The sequence below is a fragment of the Pan troglodytes genome, chromosome 1 (genome assembly GCF_028858775.2).
Source record: "Pan troglodytes isolate AG18354 chromosome 1, NHGRI_mPanTro3-v2.0_pri, whole genome shotgun sequence".
NCBI classification, from domain to species: domain Eukaryota; kingdom Metazoa; phylum Chordata; class Mammalia; order Primates; family Hominidae; genus Pan; species Pan troglodytes.
In genome coordinates this window covers 168,531,116-168,552,277 of record NC_072398.2, presented here as the reverse complement: position 1 = coordinate 168,552,277, position 21,162 = coordinate 168,531,116, and the positions used below count along the sequence as shown (strand labels likewise).

The 21,162-nt window shown below is 39.8% G+C and overlaps 2 protein-coding genes across 19 annotated transcripts in view; one reads left to right on the top strand and one right to left on the bottom strand.

Moving 5' to 3' along the window:
• Positions 1-682: 682 nt before the first annotated feature.
• On the top strand, positions 683-16,431 carry USP1 (ubiquitin specific peptidase 1). 2 transcript variants are annotated; one of them, XM_003949430.6, is made up of 9 exons: positions 683-1,239; positions 4,480-4,718; positions 6,179-6,299; positions 6,879-6,983; positions 7,845-8,005; positions 9,420-10,111; positions 12,028-12,198; positions 13,151-13,352; positions 14,937-16,431. In XM_003949430.6, the coding sequence occupies exons 2-9, from the start codon at positions 4,549-4,551 to the stop codon at positions 15,670-15,672; spliced, it is 2,358 nt and encodes a 785-aa protein (XP_003949479.3). In that variant the 5' UTR covers positions 683-1,239; positions 4,480-4,548; the 3' UTR covers positions 15,673-16,431. The 2 variants fall into 2 exon arrangements, with proteins under 2 accessions (XP_003949479.3, XP_513450.4); XM_513450.9 differs by lacking the exon at positions 683-1,239 and adding an exon at positions 1,387-2,077.
• Positions 16,432-19,721: 3,290 nt separating this feature from the next.
• Positions 19,722-21,162, bottom strand: part of DOCK7 (dedicator of cytokinesis 7) — a 233,712-nt gene continuing 232,271 nt past the window's right edge. For all 17 annotated transcript variants that reach the window (XM_063817185.1, XM_063817188.1, XM_063817192.1 and 14 more), the window contains one exon: positions 19,722-20,165. In XM_063817185.1, the coding sequence (XP_063673255.1) occupies positions 20,123-20,165 (43 nt within the window). In that variant the 3' untranslated portion in view covers positions 19,722-20,122. The remainder of the gene's footprint in view (positions 20,166-21,162) is intronic.

Genomic DNA, 21,162 nt, shown 5'->3' with positions numbered 1-21,162 from the left:
CCCGCCTCGGCCTCCCAACGTGCTGGGATTACAAGCGTGAGCCACCACGCCCGACCCTGCTTGTACTCTTGAAGGTCAACGTGTAATCCCGCCACTCCCCAGCTCAGAATCATCTAACGACTCCCATCTCCTTACTCGGCTTACCCAGGGTCCTGCCTTTCTCACTCATCTCATCTCCTCCCATCTTATTTCCCAAATTGACTGCGCTCTAAGCGCCCTGGCCTCCTTGCTTCTTTTCAAAACACCAAGCACATTAAGCTTCAGGACGTTTGTAACTTGCTGTTCTCTCTGCCCGCACCATTCTTCCCTCAGATTCCTCCAAGCTTTTTCATTCAGCTCTGCTCAAATGTCAACTCAAAGAGGTCTTTCCAGGCTATCGTATCTATCACTTATCTTAGCGTCACTTATATCTCCCTCTCCAGAATGTAATGCTCCTTTATGACAGGGAATGCCTTTACATCCCTCGCGCCTTGAAAAATGCCTGGCACATAGTAGGCACCTTAAAAATACTTGATTAAATGGATTTGGGCTGAACGTATCCTGCTTAACTGCAGCACTTGAGCTGAGGTCACCTCACCAAAGCAGGCACACAAACACAAAAGGAAGCACACAACCAGATGAGGCCTGCCTGCCGCTCCTGAACCCTTTGGGAGGGCTCGCGCGGGAACCCTGGGAAGCTCCCGCGGCCGGAGCTGGGCCTGAAACTGTTCTTTCGTTTCCTCCTGCGGCCGAGAAGGGGAAGGGGTAAACAGGCGAAAATGAGGCGAGCAGGGGCTGAGGACCGGGCCTCAGCTCTACAGCATTCGCCTGAGAATGTATTGTTATCCGTGGCAGCGCCTTGTCTCACTGGATGGCCCTAGGCCTAGTGTGGCCGCGACTCCGAACTGAAAGCCCAGGCGCGGCGGCGTCCAGCCGGGCAGCCATTTTCCGAAGCTGCTCTCCTGGTAACCCCGCCCGGGCGCGTACGCACGAACGGAGGCGGGGCTTACCGCGAGGGCCTCGCTCCGGAAGCCGCACCCTCCGCGGCGTCCCACCGTCGAGGATTAACAAAACGCCAAACAAGATTTTAACAGTCGGCAGCGAAAGCGCGCACTCGAGCGCCAATGAGAGCGGAAGGAGGGGCACCGCGCCTGAGGAACACTCCGTATGTCGAACAATGATTGGCTGGAGCCCACCTTTCTTCTTTTTTGCTATTAGATGGGCTTGCTGCTCCCGCCCATCTAATTGGCTTTGGTCTAGGTACTTCTGATTGGCTTCCCCCGGGCGGTGGGAGGCGCGGTTTTGGGGATTGTTCATCATGGATTGGTGGATTTGGGCTCCTTCTCGAGGCGGTGGCCCATCCCGTCTGCTCTCTGTCCCGTCTCCCGACCCGTACGCTTTTCCCTCAACTCGCGCGCACGAATGGTTAAAAAAAGGGTGTGAGGCTCGAGCCCGCCAGCCAGGCCGCTAGCACCTCGCGCGCGCCCTCAGCGAGGACCCGCACGAGCTGCCCGGCTCTGTGCCTGCGTTGTTTGAAACTGTGGAACCCGTTAGGCTTTTGGGGAACTACAGTCCCAGCTGGCTCCGGAGCCCGTGCGTGCCAGGGGCGAGTGGCCGTCGCGAGACGGCTCCTGCCTTTCGTGTCTCTGCAGCGTGGAGACTGGAACCGGCAATTTCAAAGGACGCCACGTTCAATCGCAGCGCTGGCGCGGGCGGAGGCTAAAACACGGGGGTCCTGAGACTGAGGAAAACGCGCCAAGTTCCCCTCGGTGGCGGAGTGCTAAAGACCCTAGCGGTTCAGGCGTTCGGCGAGCGGGGCCGCTGCTTGTTGCGCTCCTGGCTCTCCCGGGGCGGGCGCAGATGGGCGCCGCTCCCGCGATGTAGTTGGTGTTGGTGCAAGGCGGGAGCGAGCGGCGGTCGGGGTTCCCGCTCTTGGGAGCGGATGGTCACTCCCCCGCGGGGAGGGCGAGCCGACCAGATTTTCCTGGGGCCGGGGACCCGGCGGGCTCGGGGCAGGGACTCACCTGTCGCACCCACACTCATTCGGGTTGGACTTGCCGGCGTCACCGCCGCGGACTTCGCTTTGGGCCATGACCAGGTAAGGAGGGCCTGGGAGGAGGGGCCGGCGCCCGGGCGCGGGGGCAAGTTCGGCCGGCGCGGGAGAGGAGCTGCCGGGGAGACCCCGGGACCGTGTTGGCCTCGCACCCTGGTCGACCTGCCAGGGGGAGCCGTGTGTGCCTCGGGCGTGGCGCCTGTCTTGCCGCCGCCGGGACGCGAGAAGGCAGGTGCGGGCTGGGCGTAAATAGGCCAACTCTGCGGCGAGGGCGCCCGGCGCGGGGGTGTGGGCCGAGGACGCCGCCGCCAGCCTCCCCCGACCGGGCAGCCCGGTCGCTGCTCGTCCTTCCAGCTTTCTTTCCGTTCCCGAGAGCGGTGAAGGATGGGGAGAAAGAAACGTTTCCACGCAGGTTGCCCTGTGTCGGTAATTGCGAAATTTTACCGCGCATTTTCTTTCACTTACACTTTTTCAAGAAGTGTTTAGAACGCCGCGTGTCTTAAACCTTGGCGAAGATGTCCTTGTAGATTTTTCTTGAAAAATCGGAATCGAGTCGTGTCATCTTATAAAGAATTTAAAACTATTGGGACTGAGTGTTCACGCTGTCAACAGATAATGGTCGATTCGTCGTGCTTTCTGCGAAAGTTGATTTAGTTACAGGAGAAATATTTTGGATGTAACAGCCCCCCCCAGTTACAAGGAAAGCCAGGAGCAAGAAATAGCAAGGAAGATACTGCACCTGGCAAAATGTTACATTCTCAGTGTGAGCTTTGCTTTGAGGGGCTAGGAGGTTTGGTTTTTTGATTAAGCTGACGATCCGCTATTTCACCTGCCTAATCATTCTTCCCTTCTGTGTAGTCTGGTTACTCTGTCGGTTTGAGATGCAGTTTCTGTCATCCATTAAATTGGCTCTCGAGAAAAACCTTTTATCAGAATCATTAATGCTTGGCGATCCCTGAGAACTTAGCGCAGGTTGGTTTATCATTCAGAAGACAGCGCTTCCTCAGAAGCATTAGGTAGACAGGAGAGTAAGTGAAGTTGGAGACAGAATGGGGAGATGGATCAGCTTTCCAGTGCTTCCTGACTTGGGTCTCAGAAATGGTTTCAGTGCTGAGTTCAGTATGAATTCCTAGATCAGTGTCAGCCATGTGAAATGCTTATTAAGGATGAAATTTGAGTGAGTCTTGTGTAGTTCATTTTATTCTGCATTTTAAATTTGAAACTCGTTGCTGAAGTTTTGGGCTTTAAGTAATTTTATGGTAATACTGTAGTCAGATAATTTTTCCTCCCATGTCCTGAAAAATAGGCCTGATGTAGAAAATATTAACTCCTACACTCCTACAAATGTTGCCATTTTTTTTCATGTGCAAGTTTTACTTTAAAACAGGGTGGGAAAGTTGCAAATGGCAAACCAAATCATCTTTTTTTCCTACTCAAAGCACTATTTTTAAAATCCAAAGTTTTTAAAAAAGTTTGGAAAACGAGTATTGTGGTTTCTAGTGCATTAAGAATTGGATTTACACAAAGTGCATCGAACAGTTTTTTGTATCACGGTCTCAACTTTGCTTGTGTTTTATCTTTCACTTACGGTTTTAGGTATAACAACACCATCTCTATGCCTTGAATGCAAATTATTCTTTAATAAGCTTTTTAGGTACTTTATTTTCATGTATTCATGTTAATAACTAGAAAAGGCATTGGAAGAGAGGACTCATCGTCCAGCACTACTTTGATTTTCCATTCATCCTTTCCTACCTTGTACTTGAGAATTAGAGGTGGTAGTGCTCAGTCAATATTTTCTGAATGAATCATTATAATGAAATATTAAGTTTTTTTTTTTTTTTTTTTTTTGAGACGAAGTCTTGCTCTATGGCCCAGGCTGGAGTGCAATGGCACGATCTCGGCTCACTGCAACCTCCGCCTCCCGGATTCAAGGGATTCTCCTGTCTCAGCCTCCTGAGTAGCTGGGATTACAGGCGCCCGCCAGCACGCCCGGCTAATTTTTGTATTTTTAGTAGAGATGGGGTTTCACCATGTTGGTCAGGCTGGTCTCGAACTCCTGACCTCGTGATCCACTCGCTTCGGCCTCCCAAAGTGCTGGGATTACAGGCGTGAGCCATCGCTTCCGGCCCTTGAAATAATAAGTTTTTACTACTTATACTATTTTACTGTAGGTCTACTAAATAGGATATTTTGTAATGCAACCCTTAATCCATAGCAGGCTGATTTTAAAAATTCAGTAGCTTCTGTTTTTTGTTCTTTAAGAACAGTGTGGTATGCTTCTTCATTTAAGCAATAAATATTGAGTGCTTATTGGCAGGCATTAGGTTTTCAAATGTTAATTTCTAATTTGTACCATTCCCTTGGTAAATTTGTTTTCAAAATTGATGATTTTGTTGCCAAAACTGATAACCAAAAACTAATGAAACTTTCTCTGTGATTAACAGATATAATTGGTGATTACAACTTTCCTCTATAAATTAACTCTTGACACTCCTTGGGATTTGAAGAAAAAAATGCCTGGTGTCATACCTAGTGAAAGTAATGGACTTTCAAGAGGTAGCCCTTCAAAGAAAAACAGACTTTCCTTAAAGTTTTTTCAGAAAAAGGAAACTAAGAGAGCTTTGGATTTCACAGATTCTCAAGAAAATGAAGAAAAAGCTTCTGAATATAGAGCATCTGAAATGTATGTATCTTACATTTCTGTACTTTAAAAATTCTACAGTGAAGCAGCAGTGAACTTGGTTGACAACTCCAGTCTGACTTGATAGTCTGTAGCGGCACAAAAAAGTACGCTTCAGTGTACTTCTTAGTCAAATTTAGCAGTTTATAGTAGGAACAGCAAAACTGGTGGTTCCCCGTAGGAATCACATCCATAATGTTTAACTCATGAACACTGCTCAGCCATTTAGACTAACTTGGAGAAATATTTGTTGACTAAAATTGTCTGAGTTTAAATTTGATTATTTGTAGTGCAAAACATCTGTGTAGGGGTAAAAGGTTTTATATATATATACATATTTGTTTGGTTCAGAAGACTTGACAGTTATAAGACATTTTAAACTCTGTAGTCATGTAACTAGTCATACCTGTTGGAGGCATATGATTGCAAATTATAAAAATAAACTTAAAAATAAGTAATGCTTTTGATGCAAATAAATTATTTAGCTACAGAAAATAAATCAGAACAAAGTGGAATACTTTATTCCACCACCAGCAGCTCTAGCTGGAGTCTGTACTACTTCCCTGTTTAACATATAGGCACTCTGCTGGGTGACTAAGGTGGATTTGGTCCCATGTGTTAATTTCCTAATAGCTATCAATAACCAGTTGAGGAGATTTGTGAGAGTGAAGCTTTTGTTTATCAGCATTCATACTTCTGAATACTTTGAGGTGCTAGAGTAATAATAGCTAGCAATCGTAAAATAAATGAAAATACTGGAAGGACCTAGTGGTTTTTTTTTGTTGTTGTTAAAGAAGTAAAAGAATAGTAAACTTAAAGCATTTGTTTTTTGAGATGGGGTCTCCTTGTGTTGCCCAGGCTGGTCTTGAATTCCTGGGCTCGAGCAGTCCTCCCAGGTAGCTGGAATTACATGTCAATGCCCCCACACCCACATTCTGAACATTTTATTTTTAAGTGAGGGATAGCTACGTATTTTTTTTTTTTTTTTTTTTTTTTTACCAGCAGGAAGTCATATATAATTCTCTTCATAGACTTTCTTTCCTCTGAATTCTTATTAATAGAATCTTACTTAGTGCAGCCTCTCCCAAATATTGTCATGGTTAGTTTATTCCCAGGTTTCTGTTCAGTTAAACTATTTGATTAAAATGTCAAAGTAGATGAAACAAATCACAGTCTCTCAGTTCCTCAATTTTCTACTCTGTAAAATAGGATTAACATCCTTTTAAGGGAATTGTTCTGTGGCTTGTTATGTGTAATAATGTTTTTAAATGCTTTTAAAACTTTTATTCTGGGCATATAGCAATTTTTGAGCCTGTATTTCTTAAAATGTCATCTGAACAAGATTCACATACTTTTCAGATTATACAACTTTTGGGAAAAGACTAAATCTACAGAAGTAATATTTTCACCTTGTTTCTTTAAGATAACTACTTGATTATCGTTCTCCCTTCTATATTTCATAGTGATCAAGTTGTTCCTGCAGCACAGTCTTCACCTATAAACTGTGAGAAGAGAGAAAACTTGTTACCATTTGTGGGACTGAATAATCTCGGCAATACTTGCTATCTTAATAGTATACTTCAGGTAAATTGACAATTTTGCTATATCATAAAGCTTTAGTAGGCAAAGATTGATGTAGCATTTAATGTTTTTGAGTTATTGGAGGACTTTAATGTCCATACTGTCTTTGCCTTTGATTGTTAATAAACCAGAATAGGCTAAAATAAGTTGCATGTTATTAAACTTCCTTTGGGGTAAGAGAAAATGATAGACTAAAGGTGGGATAGCAAAATTGAGTAGACCTTAAGTGGAAGGTCAAACCTTTAATTTCTTTCTCTGATTCCTGGTGCTACAGTGTGATATGTGTCTTATCCCTTCGAAGTAATGTTGGCGTTGTGTTGTGTGTCCGTTGGCGTTGTGTTGTGTGTCCTTGTAACCTTAAAGTCTTAGCAGTATCTGCCCAGGTGCAGTGCTTTGTGCTAATGAGGGAAGACACTGGGCTACTACTGATGAAGTGGAGAACAAATTTTGACACAAAACTTAATCTCAGAATTTTAGGGTAATACACGTTAAAAGTGCTCTATAGAAAGCATGATGTTGTTTTAATGATTTTACGTGTATTGTTTGTTCAGTAAACACTTAAGACAATCTCACTTTTTATAGGTATTATATTTTTGTCCCGGTTTTAAATCTGGAGTAAAGCACTTATTTAATATTATTTCAAGGAAGAAAGAAGCTCTAAAGGATGAAGCCAATCAAAAAGACAAAGTAAGAAAAATAAAGAACAGAAAATAATGTAAAAAGCAAAAGTAAATTAATGGAAATTTACTTGCCTGGAAATGAAGAGGACTGGGGGGGGGTGGATGACAAAGATTATTTCTCTGTTAGCGAGCTATTGTCAGGCAATTATTTTTCATTCTTTCAAGGTGGCTAACTAGATAATTCCCTTTTACAATGTTTGCTCCTGTAATCTGTGTATCAAACTTTTGTTACTTGTATACTATATATTACTGTATACTATAATCACAATATGTCATACCCATGTACAACTTATTTACCCATTGTGTTTTCAAATTGAGTTAAAATTTAAATACAGTGTATTTAAAGAAATCTTTAACTTCCATAATTAAAAAACCATTGTAATTCACATAAATAGTAATTCATAATTCCTCTTAAAATTACAAAAAAGACCAGGCGTGGTGGCTCATGCCTGTTATCCCAGCAGTTTGGGAGGTCAAGGTGGGTGGTGGATTGCTTGAGCGCAAGAGTTTGAGACCAGCCTGGGTAACATGGCAAGACCCTGTCTTTACTAAAAATACAAAAACTAGTAGGGCATCGTGGTGTGAGCCTGTAGTTGCAGCTAATTGGGAGGCTGAGGTGGAGGATTGCTTGAGCCCAGGAGGTTGAGGCTCCAGTGAGCCGTGATCAAGCCACTGCACTCCAGCCTGGGCGACAGAGACCCTGTCTCAAAATAAAAAAATAAAAAATAAGGCTTATTTGTACATCCCTTAAAATTAGTGCTATTATGCAACTTAGAAAACCTAGTATTCTTAAGTGAGACAAAGACAAAGGGGGAAGGTACTTAATTTGTTCATAAAATTATTGGTTTGTGTGTTTCTTTCTTGACAGGGAAATTGCAAAGAAGATTCTTTGGCAAGTTATGAATTGATATGCAGTTTACAGTCCTTAATCATTTCGGTTGAACAGCTCCAGGCTAGTTTTCTCTTAAATCCAGAGAAATATACTGATGAACTTGCCACTCAGCCAAGGCGACTGCTTAACACACTGAGGTATAGCCTATAATATAATTTTAGGGTTTCAATTTAGCTACTTGTTTATATCCTTGGAGGAGAATGACATGTGAAGAAACAGGAATAAAGGGCAAGGAAAGTAGAAACTCTAGGTCCACAGTCCTTTATATCCCAGAGACTCTGAATACTGGAAATTTTTTTCATAAATTTGGTGCTAAATTCGTTAGATCTGAACATATTATATGAGGCTTTTTATAGTCATTCATATTTATCTCTAACGTGAATATTCATACATGCTTCTATAGAAGTAGTAATGTGTTTAGTTATAGAGTACTCCCATATCAAGTCGGTGATAAATATTTTACTTACATGCCATATAATCATTGAATCTGAAAATGTCTGAATTTCTAAATGCGTGGTCCTAAGGATTTCACATTAGGAATTATAGGACTATATTCAAAATATGTGTAAGAACTGTAAATTCCAAATATTCTATTTTTATATGTGATTAGAGGAGAACTGTTGGCTAACTGGATTAGATTGCTTTTTGGTATTTTCTTAAAAATGAAACTTTACATATAAAATAGCCTTATTCAAATACAATTATAGGGCAAGTCTTTAAAACAATCACTTAAGCATTTAGTTTAAAAATAGAACTAGGTGCAATATATTGCTATACCTTAGTTAAGAGGTACTGTAGGCCGGTCACAGCTCACACTTGTAATCCCAGCACTTTGGGAGGTGAAGGTAGGTGGGTCATTTGAGGTCAGGAGTTCAAGACCAGTGTGGCCAACATGGTGAAACCCTGCCCCTACTAAAAATACAAAAATTAGCTGGGTGTGGTGGTTTGCACCTGTAGTCCCACCTACTCGGGAGACTGAGGCAGGAGAATCGCTTGAACCCAGGAGGCGGCAGTTGCAGTGAGCCAAGATTGCGCCACCGCAGTCCAGTCCGGGCAACAGATCAAGACCCTTGTCTCCAAAAAAAAAAAAAAAAAGCCATTGTAGCGTGGTGGCCAAGAGCGGGTTTGAATACTGGCTTTTCATCCTAAGTAGTTCTGTGACCTTGGGCAAGTTATTTAACCTGTCTATGCCTTAGTGCTTGTATCTGTCAGTAATGGTGATAATAGTACCTCATAGGGTTATTGTGAAGATAATGTATACATAGGAGATAAAAAACATTTTGACTAAAACCTGGTGTATGGTAAGCATTATCTAAGTATTAGTTATTAATATATTTAGAAGAGGATCAAAGTATTATAATGAAAATAGGGTACAATTTACTCTTACTTTTAGTTACAGGTAAGAAATTCCAAATTAGTGCTGAATAAATGTCTTGACATTTAAAAAATGAAATAATTTATGATTTTCCTTACATGAATTAATTTCTATATAGACTTTATGTACTGTATCTTCAAAACTAGAATAGATGAAATGGAAATTTTTATTTATAGGGAACTCAACCCTATGTATGAAGGATATCTACAGCATGATGCACAGGAAGTATTACAATGTATTTTGGGAAACATTCAAGAAACATGCCAACTCCTAAAAAAAGAAGAAGTAAAAAATGTGGCAGAATTACCTACTAAGGTAGAAGAAATACCTCATCCGAAAGAGGAAATGAGTGGTATTAACAGCATGGAGATGGACAGTATGAGGCATTCTGAAGACTTTAAAGAAAAACTCCCAAAAGGAAATGGGAAAAGAAAAAGTGACACTGAATTTGGTAACATGAAGAAAAAAGTTAAAGTATCCAAGGAACACCAGTCATTGGAAGAGAACCAGAGACAAACTAGATCAAAAAGAAAAGCTACAAGTGATACATTAGAGAGTCCTCCTAAAATAATTCCCAAGTATATTTCTGAAAATGAGAGTCCAAGACCCTCACAAAAGAAATCAAGAGTTAAAATAAATTGGTTAAAGTCTGCAACTAAGCAACCCAGCATTCTTTCTAAATTCTGTAGTCTGGGAAAAATAACAACAAACCAAGGAGTCAAAGGACAATCTAAAGAAAATGAATGTGATCCTGAAGAGGACTTGGGGAAGTGTGAAAGTGATAACACAACTAATGGTTGTGGACTTGAATCTCCAGGAAATACTGTTACACCTGTAAATGTTAATGAAGTTAAACCCATAAACAAAGGTTAGTATAATTCTTAGACTTTGATAGGTAGAAGCATTAGCAGCTACAGAATTAGAATTTTCTCTTCCTAGATACATGTACAATATAATCTCTGGCTAAAATTGTTTCAAGAGAAGGAAATTTAACACTGAATGTGAACTATGGTGTTTTAAGTGCTATGCTTAGATTAGTGTGTGTGTATATATTGTATGCATATATATGTGTGTATGTGTGTGTGTGTAATGTCATTAAAGTAATTTTAACTTATAGCTTATAAAGTAGGGAAGTTCGGCCAGGTATGTTAGCTCGCACCTGCAATCCCAGTACTTTGGGAGGCCTAGGCGGGCAGATCACCTGCGGTCAGGAGTTCAAGAGCAGCCTGGTCAACATGGTGAAACCCCGTCTCTACTAAAAATGCAAAAATTAGCCAGGCATGGTGGCGCACGCCTGTAGTCCCAGCTACTTGAGAGGCTGAGGCAGGAGAATCGCCTGAACCCGGGAGGTGGAGGTTGCAGTGAGCCAATATTATGCCACTGCACTCCAGCCTGGGGTGACAGAGCAAGACTCTGTCTCAAAAAAAAAACAAATAATAATAAAGTAGGGAAGTTCAGTATATTTTAATGTACATTTAAGAGTACATTTCCCTATATGCAGTGTTTGACATAAACTGATGAAGGACATTGCATTTAGTGAAATTTTAAAAGTAAAGACTAAGTACAGTCATGTGTTGCTTAACAACAGGGATATGTTCTGAGAAATGTGCTGTTTCATTGTGTGAATTTCACGGTGTACTTACACAACTAGATGCTAGAGCGTACTACACAACTAGCCTATATGGTATAGACCAGGGTATCTAATCTTTTGGCTTCCTTGGGCCACACTGGAAGAAGTGTCTTGGGCCACACACCACAGAATACACTAATGATAGCTGATGAGCCAAAAAAAAAATCAAAAAAGTCTCATAATGTTTTAAGAAAGTTTATGAATTTGTTATGGGCTACAGGCAAGCTTTGCATGGCCTATTGCTCCTAGGCAACAAACCTGTATAGCATGTAACTACTGAATACTGTAGGCAACTGTAGCACAATGGTATTTGTGTATCTAAGACGTATCTAAGCATAGATATGTAAACATAGGTACAGTAAAAATAATCATAGACTACTGTCATATGCGGTCCATTGTTAAATAATTGAAACGTTGGTAGGTGGTGCATAACTGTAAGTTACACGATACTTGAACTAGATTTTTACCTAGTTTTGTCCAGATCTACAGATATCAGGGAAAATGTGTAATATTGATATAGTGAATAGTTTTACCAAAAATGTCATCCTTATTCTGGGTTTATTCTATGGGGAGGTGTCTGTAGGAAGGGAGTTACAATACAACTGACTTTTTTTTATTTTTTATTTTTTTTATTTTTTTGGAGACAGAGTTTTGCTCTTGTTGCCCAGGCTAGAGTGCAATGGCATGATCTTGGCTCACTGCAACCTCCACCTCCCGGGTTCAAGCGATCCTCCTGCCTCAGCCTCCCGAGTAGCTGTGATTACAGGCATGCACCACCACACCCGGCTAATTTTGTATTTTTACTGGAGACAGGGTTTCTCCATGTTGGTCAGGCTGGTCTTGAACTCCCGACCTCAGGTGATCTGCCCGCCTCAGCCTCCCAAAGTCTTGGGATTACAGGCTTAAGCCACTGTGCCCGGCCTACAACTGACTTCTTTTAGAGACAGTTAGTAATTTCATAGTCAGTTTTATCTTTACAGGGACCTTAAATTTCATTAATAGGGTACCTCTAATAAGCTAATAATGCTAATAAGCTGATCTATGAAAATGGAACTGTTATTCATGATATACTTTATTTAAATGGAAAATTGGTTATGTGGACTATAATGAGAAACTAATCTGTATAGACTTACATTTTCCTATTTTCATTTTAGGTGAAGAACAAATTGGTTTTGAGCTAGTGGAGAAATTATTTCAAGGTCAGCTGGTATTAAGGACGCGTTGCTTGGAATGTGAAAGTTTAACAGAAAGAAGAGAAGATTTTCAAGACATCAGTGTGCCAGTACAAGAAGATGAGCTTTCCAAAGTAGAGGAGAGTTCTGAAAGTAAGCAAAATTGGAGTCTTGTGTGGACCATGATGGAATATTTATAATTCTTTAACAACACAAAGTTTAATAGTAGCTGGTGTAATTAGGGAGGGGAAAAAAGCTAGCTTTTAGTGTCTAATGTAACCTTTCTGCTTATCTGGCTTCACTTACAAATGGTTAGCATTTGGGAAATTGTGACATCTTGATTTTGATGTAGAGTGTGTTAGAATGGAAAACTGAAATGCTTTAATAAGTGTACTTTTGGGAACCTGAGTCTTTCAGAGCTACTGAGGTTTTTTTTAAATTTTTTTGAGATGGAGTCTTGCTCGGTTGCCCAGGCTGGAGTGCAGTGGCGTGATCTCGGCTCACTGCAAGCTCCGCCTTCTGGGTTCATGCCATTCTCCTGCCTCAGCCTCCTGAGTAGCTGGGACTGCAGGTGCCCACCACCACGCCCGGCTAATTTTTTGTATTTTTAGTAGAGACGGGGTTTCACCACGTTAGCCAGGATGGTCTCAATCTCCTGACCTCGTGATCCGCCTGCCTTGGCCTCCCAAAGTGCTAGGATTACAGGTGTGAGCCACCGCGCCTGGCCTACTGAGGTTGTTTTTAACACAATAATTGAGCCACTGTTGTGTCTAGAGCATACCACAAAATATGGAAATACCATAGGAAATAATCATGAGACAGGCCTATCACATATTGAAAGTTGGCAATTAAATGTAAACAGACTAGGCTTATTTTGTTTTTGCTGTCTATCATATTTTTTGGCCGATCAAATATATTTAAAAGATATGTATACTGTTGAGGATGCACTTATGAAAGTAGTTTCTGAAAGTAAAAAAATCTCTTTAGTTATTTAGGAATGGGTCGGTCAATCGAAATTAAATGCTAATTTTGAACATGAAACTTTGTGGTTTATTTTTTGAATGCCTGAGAGAAGTATTTGAGTGAAAGGATTCTTTTTTTTTAGTTTCTCCAGAGCCAAAAACAGAAATGAAGACCCTGAGATGGGCAATTTCACAATTTGCTTCAGTAGAAAGGATTGTAGGAGAAGATAAATATTTCTGTGAAAACTGCCATCATTATACTGAAGCTGAACGAAGTCTTTTGTTTGACAAAATGCCTGAAGTTATAACTATTCATTTGAAGTGCTTTGCTGCTAGTGGTTTGGAGTAAGTATTGTAAATAAGAACTATATGAAGAAAATGAGCTGCTGTAGAAGATAAGTCTTGTTGAAAATGCTGTAATAGTAGGAATATAAAGTATTGAAATGAAGTAGATTGTAAAGATTGCTTCAGTAAAGTTTTGTTCTTATTAACAGTTTCCCTGTAAAAATGAAACAACTTAAATCCTTTTGATATGAATACATATTCTATTAAGTATGATTTCTTCTCCTTTTTTTTTTTTGAAACAGGGTCTCATTCCAGTTGTCCAGGCTGGAGTGTAGTGGCACAGCCTCAGCTCACTGCAGTCTTGACCTCCCAGGCTCAGGTGGTTCTCCCACCTCAGCCTTCTGAGTAGCTGGGACTACAGGTGCATGCCACCATGCCCAGCTAATTTTTTGTATTTTTAGTAGAGACAGGATTTCACCATGTTGCCCAGTCTGGTCTTGAACTTCTGGACTCAAGCAATCCACCTGCCTTAGCCTCACAAAGTGCTGGGATTACAGGCGTGAGCCACCATGCCCGGCCAGTTTCTTTATTCATCTTTTCATATTCATTCCCTCTTAGATGTTAGTAGCAGAATTCAGTAGAACTGACTAAAGCAGGGAACAAATTTTGTATACATCAAGATTTTTTTGAAGGGGCGGGAAAGGCTAAATTCTTCCTAGTTTTAAGGTAAGCCAGGAAATCAAACTAGTCTTTCAACAGTTTGAAAAAAAATGCTGATTGTTTTGGATAGTCTGTGTTTTTTTCTGACATGTGTAATGTCATTGTATGTGTGACTCCTTTGTACATTAGTTGCTTGTTTGAAATTACCACGAGGGCTTCACAGTAGCTCTCTCACACTTGATTATGTCAAAAGATAACATATAGCCCCTTATTCAGTGGACCTTCCCTTTGCTAATAGTATAAAATACTATTTTATTTACTTTCCCAAACTTTGGTAGAGAAAAACTTCACACTAAAAATGACTAAAATGGGCTGGGCGTGGGTGGCTCACACCTGTAATCCTGGCACTTTGGGAGGCTGAGATGGATGGCTTGCACCCAGGAGTTCAAGACTAGCCTGGGCAACATGACAAAACCCTATCTCTACAAAAAATACACAAACTAGTTTGGCGTGGTGGTGGGCACTTGTGGTCCCAACTACTCAGGAGGCTGAGGAGGAGGAGCCTGAGGTGGGAGGATCACTTGAGTCCAGAAGGAGCCATGATTGCACCACTGCAGTCAGCCTGGGTGACAGACCCTGCCTTAAAAAAAAACCCAAAACGTAACATTTTTGGTTCCGGTTCAGTCTATTTAAAATACCATTTATTTTCTTAACTGCACAAAATTAGGAAAATAAAGGAAAAAATACAATTATTTCTTCCACAGAAATGCCTGAATATTAGCAGTTATTTAAGTATTTTTTTTGTTTCTGCATATATTATAAATATTATTCAAAGTTGGGGTCTTGTTTTGATTCTGCTTTTCTGATATATGAACACTGGATATTAAGGGTTCATTCAGATTTTTACTTGGTTTCAGATTGGGGTATAACATTTTGAATTTAAAATAGAACTGCAGGAAACCTTTTCTTTTTTTCCTCCCAAAGGTTTGATTGTTATGGTGGTGGACTTTCCAAGATCAACACTCCTTTATTGACACCTCTTAAATTGTCACTAGAAGAATGGAGCACAAAGCCAACTAACGACAGCTATGGATTATTTGCGGTTGTGATGCATAGTGGTATTACAATTAGTAGTGGGCATTACACTGCTTCTGTTAAAGTCACTGACCTTAACAGTTTAGAACTAGATAAAGGAAATTTTGTGGTTGACCAAATGTGTGAAATAGGTAAGCCAGAACCATTGAATGAGGAGGAAGCAAGGGGTGTGGTTGAGAATTATAATGATGAAGAAGTGTCAATTAGAGTTGGTGGAAATACACAGCCAAGTAAAGTTTTGAACAAAAAAAATGTAGAAGCTATTGGACTTCTTGGAGGACAAAAGAGCAAAGCAGATTATGAGCTATACAACAAAGCCTCTAATCCTGATAAGGTTGCTAGTACAGCGTTTGCTGAAAATAGAAATTCTGAGACTAGTGATACTACTGGGACCCATGAATCTGATAGAAACAAGGAATCCAGTGACCAAACAGGCATTAATATTAGTGGATTTGAGAACAAAATTTCATACGTAGTGCAAAGCTTAAAGGAGTATGAGGGGAAGTGGTTGCTTTTTGATGATTCTGAAGTCAAAGTTACTGAAGAGAAGGACTTTCTGAATTCTCTTTCCCCTTCTACATCTCCTACTTCTACTCCTTACTTGCTATTTTATAAGAAATTATAGAGTGAGTGTATTTTCCTTGTGTATATATTAAACACACCCATACAAACATTGGTAAAGTTGATTACATCAAAGAATCTTTAGCTTATCTTTTGAAGCTACTGGATATTATTGGTCTCTCTAGGTTTTTATATAAATAGTGAAATTTGAATTACTGAAAACCATGTTAATTTTTAGAACTCATTTTCCTCAGTAGAGACTAGTGATGCATTAGCTTCTGGGAACAAACTTGTATCGGTTCTTAATTAAATTATCCAAAACGGAGGCATTTAAACACTTGGATTTACACCAGTCTTTTGTGTTTGCTTTTTAAAATAAAGTGCTTGTATTTGTATTCTCCATATTTTGGAGTAATTATCTACATGATGTTTATAGTTCCTGTGGTTTTTCACCCAAGAAGCAGAATCTCATTCAGTACATTTAGTTTTATAAGAGTCATGAAGCTAAATCCTTGGGCTATGTCAGAGGCACAAAGTCTAGAATGTGTGTATTCACAATGGTGTATGTACATTTTGTGCCTTGATTCACTTAGAAAAGTGTCTCAGAAAACCTGGACAGTTCGCTTCTACACAAGAATTTTATATGTATTTATGAAGATGATTCTGTACCCTAGTATATCTTTTTGGGCATGGACTAATTTGTATCTGTTTAACTCATATTCTGCACGATCTGTATATAGTACATCAAACTTAGAGGTGTGACCTTAAATTTAACTTTTTTTAAAAACTGGGAGGTCAATAAAATTTAAACTGCTTAACTATGTATATGAATATTTGAATTTTTTACTTGTATATTTTTATAAATACAGCTGAATTTTCTTAAAGCGAATAAGTGTGTGTATATATATATATGTATATATATGAGAGAATAAGCATGCATAATTACCTTTATTACTGAATACTTTCTGACAGTGCAGGAGTTTTTCAAAGAGGAGAAATTGTGCTTAGTCCAGCCAAGCTGTCATACTTAAAAGAGGTTTATAATGAAATCTGTTGCATCTAATTGTCCTTTAAAGTAGACATGATTTAATGGAATCCAAAACTGGAAAAGTTAAGATGATGCTTTGGGCACACATAAAAACTTGGTTAAAATTTCATTTTAAACTAGTATACTGAAGTGGTAAGTGATGAATGATTTCATGACTTGTTAAGGGACATTGTTGGTACTAAGTTTTTCCTAGAAATGATTCTAAATATGTAAATGCTATTGGGATAACACTATAATACCCCATTTCAACAAGGAGTACCTTCTCAACTAAAAAAAAATCGCAGTAGGCTGGGTGCGGTGGGTCACGCCTGTAATCCCAGCACATTGGGAGGCTGAGGCTGGTGGATCACGAGGTCAGGAGATCGAGATCATCCTGGCTAACACATGAAATCCCGTCTCTACTAAAAATACAAAAAATTAGCCGGGCGTGGTGGCAGGCATCTGTAGTCCCAGCTACTCAGGAGGCGGAGGCAGGAGAATGGCGTGAACCCAGGAGGCGGAGCTTGCAGTGAGCCAAGATTGCGCCACTGCACTCCAGCCTGGGCAACACAGTGAGACTCCGTCTCAAAAAAAAAAAAAAAAAAAAAGTTACATAATGTCTTATATTCTTTCATAGGATGATGAGATGATAATAAAGTCATGGTTCTCCCCACCTTTCAGAATCACTAATGGAAATCCTTAAACAGTCCTGAGCGCCACCTGTAAGTTTTGAATGGAATGGGTCTAAGATAGACACTGGGCCTCTTAATACTCGAGAGACAGCCAGTTCTAAGAACTAACACAAATTCCTGATGTGAGAAAGTTCCATTTTAAGAAAAATGAAGTTTGTAAGAGGTTTGTATCATACGAATGTTTAAGAGGAAGCCTCTGTTCTGAAGGATGTCAGAAAATAATTGGTTTTGCATAATTATAATCATATAAATCATAAAGTCCTTGATAGTTACTGAGATTTCTGAGATTTTTGTCCAAACTGTTATATAAATGTAACCTAATGAGAAGTGACCCTTCAGTGGTTCCTTATTCTTTCCCTTATGTTTATACCCACCACTGACCCCCAAAGAAGAAGGGAAAATGTCACTTTTTTTGGAGGGGAGGGATTTCCATTCTTGACTCCTTACCTTTCCTTATTGTTCATTTGGCTCCTCAAATAGAGTTTTGAGGTTATGCCATTCTGACTCAGATTTGGTCTAACAATGTAGACTCATCTGAAAAATGTTTTTGCGATTCAGTCTTTGAATTGATGTAGATAAGAGGAATTTGAGATTATACTGCCCATTAAAGTACATGGAGTGTGGGATATCAACCATCACTTAGGCTCTCAGAAGTAGATATTTTTTAGTATATTTTGAATATTTACATTGACTATAGAATGAAGGCAATACGTTAAATCTGACCAGTTTTTTTTTTTTTTTTTGAAACGGAGTCTAGCTCTGTCACCCAGGCTGGAGTGGAGTGGCGTGATCTCAGCTCACTGCAAGCTCCGCCTCCCGGGTTCACGCCATTCTCCTGCCTCAGCCTCCCGAGTAGCTGGGACTACAGGCTCCTGCCCCCTTGCCTGGCTAATTTTTTGTATTTTTAGTAGAGACGGGGTTTGACTGTTAGCCAGGATGGTCTCAATCTCCTGACCTCGTGATCTGCCTGCTTCGGCCTCCCAAAGTGCTGGTTTTTGTTTTTGACTTAAGAGTCTTGCTGTGTCGCCCAGGCTGAAGTGCAGTGGCGCCATCTTGGCTCGCTGCAACCTCCACTTTCCAGGTTCCAGTGATTCTCATGCCTCAGCCACCCAAGTAGTTCGGATTACAGGCACGGGCTACTACACCTGGCTGATTTTTGTGTTTTTGGTAGAGATGGGGTTTCACCATATTGACCAGGCTGTTCTCGAACTCCTGGCCTCATGATCCGCCTGCTCCTGCCTCCCAGAGTGCTGGGATTATAGGCCTGAGCCACTGCACCCAGCCAATCTGATCAGTTCTTTTATATATATGTGTGTGTATGTATGTATGTATGTGTGCGTGTGTGTGTGTGTACAGATAGATAGTTTTTTTTTTTTTTTTTTTGAGACGGAGTCTCTGTCGCCCAGGCTAGAGTGCAGTGGCTCCATCTCTGCTCACTGCAACCTCTGCTGCCCGGGTTCAAGCGATTCTCCTGCTTCAGTCTCCCAAGTAGCTGGGATTACAGGCTCCTGCCACTGTGCCTGGCTAATTAATTTCTGTATTTTTAGTAGAGACGGGTTTTCACCATCTTGGCCAGGCTTGGTCTTGAACTCCTGACTTCGTGATCCACCCGCCTCGGCCTCCCAAAGTGTTGGGATTACAGATGTGAGCCACCGCACCCAGATCTGGTTAGTTCTTAAGTGATTCATGTAACTGGTCAGTAGAAGAAAAGGATTATAAATGATGCCATTCTGTAAGCTGCACTACTACCCAAAAACCATTGTTCTAAACTGTTCTGGAAATCATTACTATGCATCGTTTTGGAAAAACTTGCCAAGAATTAAAATGGTACTTCTCAAATTTTTTTTCTGTATGACTTGCATATAATTTTAGATGAATTAAAGCACCTAATTTTACTTTTTATATGCTTCTAAACTTTACAAGTGTCAGAAAATAGGTAATTTCTCAAACTCCAGCTGTGTTACTTCATGGTGCTACAAGATAGCTTTAAGTAGATTCTAATTTACTGGTTTACATCGTCAAAAACTGATGATGGCTGGTTTTAATTTGAAACAGAGAAATCATTCATTTTAGTTGCTAAGAATCATGAAGTTCTTACTACTATCATTGGTGTAATAAGATTTAATCAAGTTAAGGTGTTGTCACTGGTATTAGTTATCCCCGTATTTAAATTATTTTACACAAAGGTTTTACTAAGTAAAGTTCTGCAATTCTAAATTCCTGTTTTGGGTATGTAAATGGAAAATAATAACTTTGAAACAGTTACCAAACTCATTAATTTGGGGCTATCTATGATTTTTATTCTGCTAGGTTTGGAACTAGTTCTTGAGTCAACCCTTTAATTGTTCTCTGCCATTGTCAATAATAAAAATTTTGAAGTCCCACTCGGTAAAATTAGTGTAAACATTCACATATTTAATAGTACCTTTAAAATAAGCATTACTACATTTAAAATGGTTCCAAAATGAATCTATAAATGGTAACATAAATTAAAAAATACGAACTTAAAGTGAATAAATTTAACCTTAGCTATGGTATAAATAATGGTAAATGTATAGTGTACCTTTGAGTCATTAAAATGTCTTAAAAGATAACAGCTTGTTACCAGAACATTAGAAACCATAGCCATGATTCTCAAGCGTTAACAATCTACATTTGATATTTTCTTGGCCACTGCATTCTTCAATGAATAATAATTTCCAGAATTCCATTCCATGTTGTTTTCCAATAGATCTTTTCACACTCGATGTTGAATACATGGCTCTTTGCAGATGAATAAAACAAGTGCATTCAGTTTAGAGATCCATTTTGCGAAGGCTCATTCGACTGAAGGAATCTCTGGGAAAAAAATGAGAGGACATAGTTAAAGAAAGCAATTTTTGCATATACCTTTAAATGTCTTACATGTTTTTTTCTGCCAGTTACCTTAAAGTTTTGCCACCATTTCTTACTAACTTCCAAGTTGGATGCTCATCCTACATACTCTGCCTTATATATTTTGGCTTATAGATTTAGCTATAGAAGTGTATTACAGTCACCACTTACTGGTCTTTTGTATTCGTTTGTCTGACTGATGCTGCAGATATTGTAATAAACAAGACAAGGACTTAAGGGATAATGGGAGAGATTTCAGGAAAAGATTTGGGGTTTTTTACATGGCAAAAGGCAGGTGTTTATTAAATTTTAAGTCTTAAACCAGTTCTCAAACTTTGTCTCAGGTCCCTTTTATACTCTTAAAAATTATTGAGAACCCCAGGAATCTTTTATGTGGGCTATATATGGATGTTTATCATATCAGAAATTAAAACTAAGAACATCTTGTTACTATAAAATAACCCATTACATGTTACTATAAATAGCATTGCTTATTAAAAATGATCTGCAAGAAGCTTTAGGAGAGTGGTACTCATGTAGGAGTGTGGCTTAATGCCTATGTTCTCACATGTGCTTCTATAGTCAATCTTTTCCAATGTCACATCTCAACCTGTAGAAATCTCCACTGTACCCTCACAAGAAAATAAGTGAGAAAAGGCCAATATTTGGCATTAATATGAAATTAGTTTTGACTTAGGGAAATTCCTGAAAGGGTCTTAGGAACTCCCCTCTCATGGGTCCAGGATCCCTACTGCAAATATTCCTGATTTCATAAACCAGCAAAATTAAAAATTCAAATGCTAAAGAAGAATTTTAAACTTAAATTCTAAAAAAGAGTGAAGGGAACGATACTCCTGGAATACTCTTAACATATTTTCTATTATCAGTTGGTTTCTTTTACTTATCCTTCGTGCCATTAAGGTTAAGCCATGAGGCTTAATATCTCCAGGAAAGGAAAAGG